The 8,259-nt window shown below is 38.6% G+C and overlaps 1 protein-coding gene across 4 annotated transcripts in view; it reads right to left on the bottom strand.

Annotated features, from left to right (window-relative positions):
- Positions 1 to 8,259, bottom strand: part of NUMB (numb homolog (Drosophila)) — a 41,932-nt gene that overhangs the window by 14,142 nt on the left and 19,531 nt on the right. For all 4 annotated transcript variants that reach the window (XM_006760707.2, XM_006760709.2, XM_006760708.2 and 1 more), the window contains one exon: positions 1,144 to 1,218. In XM_006760707.2, the coding sequence (XP_006760770.1) occupies positions 1,144 to 1,218 (75 nt within the window). The remainder of the gene's footprint in view (positions 1 to 1,143; positions 1,219 to 8,259) is intronic.

Below are 8,259 nucleotides of genomic sequence, written 5' to 3'. Positions count from 1 at the left end.
TCTTCAGACTTTAAATCTCTTAGGGAATTTAAATTAATGATTAATATACTTATATAACACTATATGCTCTCTAAGGGAAGAGCCTATATCTCTAATCTTATTAATCCTCACCCGAGGATATTTTTCCATTGATTTCTAGAGAGAGTAGATGGAGAAGGAGAGACAGAGAGAGAGAGACACATCATCTGGTTGCCTCCTGAATGCACACTAACCAGGGCCAGGGAACTTGCAACCAAGGTTATATGTCCTTGACCAGAATCAAAACCAGGACCCTTCAGTCTGCAGGCCGACCCTGTAGGCCAGGGGTGGGCAAACTTTTTGACTCGAGGGCCATAATGGGTTCTTAAACTGGACCAGAGGGCCGGAACAAAAGCGTGGATGGAGTGTTTGTGTGAACTAATATAAATTCAAAGTAAACATCATTACATAAAAGGGTTATGTCTTTTTTCTCAATAGTTTTATTCATTTCAAATGGGCCAGATCCGGCCGGCGGGCCATAGTTTGCCCACGGCTGCTCTAGGCACTGAGTCTAACATGCTAGGGCATATGTCTCTATTCTTATAGGTATGTAGGATCACATTCTTTCAAATGCAAAATGCTACCTCTGATTTGAAATATTGTGTAAATTCTAAGTAAATGTTAATCTAATGAGCTATTTACTACTTCTTAAGATTTCATTTAAATTGGGTTTTCAGTTAAATAGCAATCAATTCAAATATCACTTTCTAAAAACAGAGTTCTATTAAGGAATAAGAAGAAATTTCTAATGTGGTCCATCATATTTAAAAATATTTTTTAAACTGTGGTAAAAGATCCATCATCTTTTACATCAAATTTGTGGGGTTAAACATTTTTTTAAAATGTGTAACAACAGAAATAGAACTCAGATCTTAACATTGAGTGAAAATGCTTGGTAGGCTAAACATGCTGCGTCATGTAGGGCAAAATGCGGAGAGAATTCTATTTTTTATAAGGTAAATAAGTAACTAATTGGCTTCCTAAACATTAACTAGTCTCAGAAGATTGTACTTTGGACAAAGTGAAGGGTACAGAGTGACTACAACCGCTTAATGGCACTATAAATGATCATTAGGAATTAAAAAGACGTATGACCAGTTACATTTAAGCTTGTAAAAGTTTTACCTTAGTTTTTTCATCCACAACTCTGAGTCCATCTGCTGATACCCACAGGACTGCCTTAACAGCTTTCTTTCCAGTCTTTTAAGAGAAACCAAAAAGAAAGGAGAGAGACACACATATATAATGTATATTTTAAAAAGTCATCTTCCATAGAAAACACTGACTTCTGCCTTCCAAAATTCACATGTACAAATGGAGTCCAGGAGAGGTGCCCAAAGCCATATACTCAAACCAAACGGCAGAAACATTCAGGAAAAGACAAGCCAAAGCCATTATTTTAGAAACGCAATGCAAAACAATACAATAAAAGTAAGTACGGGGAGGGGATATATTAAAACCAAGATAACACATTCCATAAAGGGCAAAGAATTCATAAGTAGATTCCTTACTCATTTAAAAAATAAACCAAGAAAATCACAAGTCAGATAAATTTAAATACATAAGGAGTTACACCACAAGTAGCTTCTACGAGTGTATTTAGAGTAGGAAGTAATACATGAGTCTAAATTGAAATGCTGACCATTCTACTACCGTGTGACCCCAATGTATACAGCAGGACCTTGATCATCTGAAATTTTCATATTAAAAACCCAATAATTTTTCATTCTTCCTTTAAACCATTATTTTTTTCTTCCAGGATTAACACAGAACTAGTTTAGTTTTTAATTTGAAATTAAATGCATGGAGACATTTTGGAGACATAGGAGAATTAAAAAACTGTTGAAAATATTGTTATAACATGAATTCTTTTTACTGCTAAGAAAAGATTTTTTTTGCACATAAGAATCACATGGGAAAAAGCTGATATCTGATTTCTCCTGTGATGGAATGAAAAGAGGAGAGTGGGAGTTTGTAATAGCAATTTAACAGCTTTCTTTCTTTCTAACTGCTCCAAGGATATGAGCAAAATAAAGCAAATGCAAAGTGAAGGCTGAGAATAGATATCAAAACATCAAAAAAAGTATATATCAAAAGGGATCAGGTACTAAAAGTTGGAGCAGCAGCTTCTAGAAGGGACAAGGAAAGATAAAGAAACGTCTACCATTCTCCTGTGTGTGTGTGTCCAAACCCAACACTCCTCGGTAGGGAAGGAATGGCCTTATTTGAATGAGCTGTGTGATCCACCGGGACTCATCATCTCCATCACCACCACACATCTGAGGAGAGCCTATTATATGCCAGACAGTGGAAATACTGTACTTGAATTCACACAGCCCATTGAAAGGTGACACTCAGATAAACAAAAAATAAATAATACAGTGATGAGTGCTATAGAACTGAAAACAATCCTATATAATAAAACCGCACTATGCAAATCGACTGAAAGGCAGAATGACCAGTTGCTATGATGCGCACTGACCACCAGGGGGCAGATGCTCAATGCAGGAGCTGCCCCCCAGTGGTCAGTGCACTCCCACCGAAGCTGGGCTCATGGCTGGCAAGCGCAGTGGCAGTAGTGGGAGCCTCTCCTGCCTCCGCAGCAGCGCTACAGACCCCTCGGTGGACATTCCCTGAGGGGTCCTGGACTGTGAGAAGGCACAGGCTGGGCTGAGGGGACCGCCCCCACCCCCAGTGCACAAATGCCATGTGTCGGGCCTCTAGCGCAGTGGTCAGCAAACTCATTAGTCAACAGAACCAAATATCAACAGTACAACGATTGAAATTTCTTTTGAGAGCCAAATTTTTTAAACTTAAACTATATAGGTAGGTACATTGTTAACTTAATAAGGTACCCCTAAGGCTTAGGAAGAGCCACACGCAAGGGGCCAAAGAGCCGCATTTGGCTCGCAAGCTGCAATTTGACGATCACTGCTCTAGTGTATAATGTTATCAGAAAGCAGGCATGGTCAAATCTGTGGAATCAAAGAAGGTTATTCAAAAAGGAGAAGACAGAACTGGGTACTAAAATAATTTTTTTAGATGTCCCAGATGGGGGTAAGGAGGAAGGGAACTGATAGAAGTAGTGGACATACCAGGCAGAAAAAACAGCAATATTGGACATGGCAAATCTGGGCTCTATAAATATTGGCTTGAAAGTATGATGAGTGAGCAAGACATGGTGGGAAATAAAGAGTAAGAAAGGCTTAGGCACGGAGGGCCTTGTAGGCCTTCTAAAAAATTCCATCTTAATTCTGGGGGCAATTAGGAGCTATTGGAGGAATTTAAACACAATTAAACAGATTTTCATTTTTAAAACATCACTCTGGCAGCAGGGTAGAGGGGCTGGAAAGAAACTGATAGGAGGCAAAAAGACCACAAGATTTCAGGTGAGAGAAAATGAGGTTGACCTTTTTGATTAAGACTGGGATAGAGAGGAGAAAGTTTTACATGGTAATTGTAAGGGAGAAGTTGAGGATTCCTATCAGGTTCCTGGCTTGGGTAATTGGCTAGAGAGGTAACTAAGAAAGAGAATTAAGGAGCCTGGCTGTTGTGGCTCAGTGGTTGAGTGCTGACCCATGAACCAGGAGGTCAGGGTTTGATCCAGGTCAGGGCACACTGCAGGCTCGATCCCCCGTAAGGGGCATGCAGGAAGCAGTCAGTTGATGATTCTCTCTCATCATTGCTGTTTCTATCTCTCTCTCCTCCCTTCCTCTCTCTGAAATCAGTAAAAACATGTTTTAATAAGAGAGAATAAAAGAGATGTAAAAACAAGTTTGAGAAGGGGAAGAATAAGACTTCAATTTGGACAAGCAAAATTTGAGATGTCTGGGCAACATCAAGGTGAAGATGTCCAACAGGTAATTGAAAAATAGGTCTGAAGCTCAATAGAGAACTCTAGATGGAATTTTAAATTTGAGAGACATTAATCATGGGAATAATAGAAGGGCCAAGGCTAGAAGAGACTATCAATAATTAAAGAAGTAGGAAAAGATGAGTTAAGTCCTTGAAATATAAGAAAAGAAATAACCAGAAGGACAGGAAAATGGGTGACTGAAACGAAGGGAGAAGGGTTTCAAGAAGTAATGGGGTGGTCCAAAATGTCAAATGTTGCAAAGTGATCAAGTTTGAAAAGATGTGAAAAGTGTCCATTTGACTTAGCAATGAAGACACAATATAGTGATAGAGGTTGTGTGGTTAATTTTATGTGTCAAACTGGCTAGGCTATGGTTGCTCAGTTGTTCGGTCAAACACAAGTTTAGATGTTGCTGTGAAGGTATTTTGTAGGTGTGATTAACATTTACAATCAATGGACTTTAGGTAAAGGAGATTACCCTGATAATATGGTGGAAGAGGACTAATCCAATCAATTGAAGGCCTTAAGGGTAAAAACAGAGGTCTCCCCCGCATCCCCCACCCCCAGAAGAAATTCTGCCTGAGGTCTGCAACACTAAAATTTTACCTGCGTTTCCAGCCCGCTGGCCTACCCTACAGATTTCAGACTTGCCAGCCCCCACAATTGTATGAGCCAATTCTTAAAATCAATACCCACTCTCTAACTAAATATGTAGAGATAGATAATCTAAATACATATGAGAGAGAAAGAGATGGTGGCTCTGTCTCTGGAAGGTCCTGATTAATACAGAGGTGGAAGACAGATTAGAATGGGTTGAGAAGCAAATGAAAGGCAAGAAGAGTCTTGGAGTATTAAATATGCTGCTTGAAAAAGCTTATTTACAAAAAGGAGGGGTATAGGGTAATGGGGGGATAGGCACATGATCAAGGGAAGTCTTTAAGAATTGTGATAAACTAGCATGATGTACCAACAACAGAATGAAGGTAAAATATGAATCTAAATTCAGTGCCACTATTCATAAGCTCAGTAAGTTATGTAGTCTTCTGAGCTTCCATTTCTTCATCTGTAGCAGGGTTGGTAAAAGAATCAGAGATATATGCAGTACCTGAAATTTAGCAGGATAATGAATAATTGATAGCCATTTATCATTATGTTATTAATAAACTTGAAAAAAAACCTCCCAACAGTAAAGTTTCTTGAAAGAGTGATATCTTCAACAACAAATCATGCTTACATGCTGAATGGGAAAAGCGGTGGAAAGATGGAGACTGAAAGCCCTCCTAGAAAAAGAGAAGAAGAATTTAGAAAACAGAGTCATCCAGGAGGTGGAATGGGATGGGACTAGAGTACAAGTTTTAGACAGAAAGAAAGATGTCCCCTTCCTTGAAATGGAGAGATGGAGTGAGGCTAAATAGAAATGAAGATAGATTTGTAAAGGAGGGAGTGGCAAATTGAGGAAGTTTACTTGAGAGAGCCACAAATTTATCTGTGAAGGAAATGAGATCACTTGCTTTACTTGGCTAGCGAGAGGAAGGGAGACATGCAGAGTAAGAGAAAGATTGACAATAGCCGTCTGGAGGCAGTATAGCACAGGAACTCAGAGCACAAACCCTGAAACCAGGCTGCTGTCTGGGTTTGAATTCTGGTTCTGCCATTTACTATATGACCAAGGGCAAACTACTCCACTTTTCTATGCTTCAGTTTCCATACCTGTATAATGATGCTAATAATCTTATATACCTCATGGGATTCTTATGAGGATTAAATGAATTAACATATGTAAAAAGTTTAGAACTAGGGTGGGTCATATAAATTTCTGTCCAAACTGGGACCCTTTGAAAGTGAAACAGGTGTTACATTGGGGCTGTTCCAGGAAAACTGGGACAATCGTCATCCCACCAACGGTAACTGCCCATATTTAACCAGCACTTCGGTAGCAGTCAGGATTCTGCTAGAAGGTTAAGTTCTGTGAGGGCAGGCTTTTCTCCATCACTGCTATATCCCTGGAGCTCAGGACAATGCCTGGTACAGAGGAGGAGTTTGAAGGAATAAATGTGCTAAATATCTGCTGGAGGAAATAGGAAACTGCTGATTAGTGACACAGAAGACTGTCACTGGCACTGAAAATCCTGTGTAAGAAATTTAAATTTGAAGTTTTATTCATCTTCTTACTGATTACAACAATTGTAGCCTGCAATATTCAATATCTGAGCCAAGCGGTAGATATACTTCAAGGAGTTGGGAGGCTGAAGGTGGGAAAAATAAAAGGCCATTTTAAAATGGGATTGTTCTCCATTTATTCTCCTTATCACATATAGAGAATTATAACATTTTCTTAGCCCAATTATACTGTCATAGAAACATGTCCATTTTTGAGGCATGCCTTTTTCTTTGGAGGGAGGAAGGGAGGGTGCAAGTTTTGTTTTTGTTTTTGTTTGCTGTTGTTTGTTAATCCTCACTGGAGGATATTTTTTTCATTTTTTTAAGAGAGAGTGGAAGGAAGTGAGGGAGGGAGAAACATCGATGTGAGAGAGAGAAATATTGATTGGTTGCCTCCCACACACACCTCACCTGGATCAAACCCACAACCTGGGTATGTGCCCTGACCAGGGATCGAACCCACCACCTTCTGGTGTACGGGATGAAGCTCCAAACAACTGAGCAACACTGGCCAGGGCTTGAGGGATGTCTTTATGACGGTGGTGTGCTAACCTATCAGTTAGGCACTGTATTTGTCATATTTCATGGCCTCTGAGCTCTCTGAAGAGGGGAAGAAAACAAATATGAAGTCTTGTAGTATTTGTTCACGCACCCGGTGCTGGTGCTGGTGCTCGGATGTCACTCTAGTTTGCCACTTACACCAGGGACTGAGATACTAAGGCTCAAAGAACCTGCAGCTGAATTAAGTTCAGGCTTCCCTCCCAGAGTCTATAGGAGCAATGCTTCTGTATTATTTGTGAACTTTAGTCTTTTATTCTGATAATATAAACTAGGATTCCTAAGAAACTTTTAGAAAATGATAAAAGTCACAGAGAGAAGGTAAAAGGTTTTGCTTTCGTTTGTCCTAAAACTATACACTTAAGCTAATCCCAAGGAGCTAAAAACAAGCTAGCTCACCAAACAGCAATAAAATAAAATAAAAATAACTAAGTATAAAGTGTAGAATTTACATACATCTAAGTGATGCAAACACCCCCCCCCTTTTTTTCGAGAATAAAATAAGTTTATTCAGGTAGAGAAAAAGAAAGAGGCCAGGTCAAAAAAAGACTAGTTACTACTTCAGAAACTAATAACAATGAGGTAGGGGTAATGCAGGTGAGAGACATTCAGAATTATTTCATCACCACTGTTCCAACACTTTCTATTTTAATAATAATTTCAAGGTTATAGGTAGAATTCACACTGACTAGTGTCAATGTACAAAAAACACAGTTTTACAACAAAAAGAAAACTGCTTATTCTTTGAGGGAAGAAAATGAATCTAACATGGAGAGCACTTCAAATTTAATTGGTGAAATCTGAGTAGAAGGCTCAAGCTCACCTATGAGTGAAAGATGACAAATGTAAGTATAACTTTCAGATAACCACTCAACTCTCTAAATATCCAACTTAGAATTTTAAAATTATCATCTGCCTTAAATACCTTTTACTATGGGTAGATATAAACCAACACAGAAGTTAAGCAGGCTGATATTGGAGGAAATTATAGCAGGTAGTGAGTAGATCCATTACAATTTACTAAGTCAGGAAACTTACACTGCAACACAAATGCACAGGCAATCAACATGAAAACACCAGTGAAGAAACACATAGTTGCAAAAATAACACAGAAATAATAACATAAACAAGCTCAGTTCACTGTAAGATCACGCTCTCTAAATTTAAAAGCTACTCACAATAAGAGGCAATTGAAATAACTAATTACAATAAAAAACGCCATCTCCCTATCTATAAACCTATCTCCAGTAGACACCATTTTAAAAAGAAATTGAAAAAGGATGAAGATCACAAGTTAGTGATATCCTCAGTAGGCTGACAGATCCTTACAGTTGATCTTTCATTTTACATATTGGTGTTAGGTAGGAAAGTTCTTCAGGTCTCCAATTGGAGACATAAGTTTTTAAATTGTTTAAATCAAAGATTGACAAACTTTTTATGTGAAGGACCAGATAAATATTTAAGGCTTTGCAGGCCATACGTTCTATGCCATGACTACTTAACTCTGCCACTGTAGCACAAAAGCAGCCATAGACAATAGTAAACAAATGGACATGGCTTTGTTCCAATAAAACTTTATTCAACAAAACAAGTAACGTGTCACAGATGCCAACTTGATATAAATCATTGTGATCCCTGAAAAGTGCACATTTATTAAATCTTTTTGA

This window comes from Myotis davidii, unplaced genomic scaffold, assembly GCF_000327345.1.
Source record: "Myotis davidii unplaced genomic scaffold, ASM32734v1 scaffold17, whole genome shotgun sequence".
In the NCBI taxonomy this organism is placed as follows: domain Eukaryota; kingdom Metazoa; phylum Chordata; class Mammalia; order Chiroptera; family Vespertilionidae; genus Myotis; species Myotis davidii.
The sequence above is the reverse complement of the archived record's forward strand: the minus strand, read 5'-3'. Positions and strand labels throughout refer to the sequence as shown.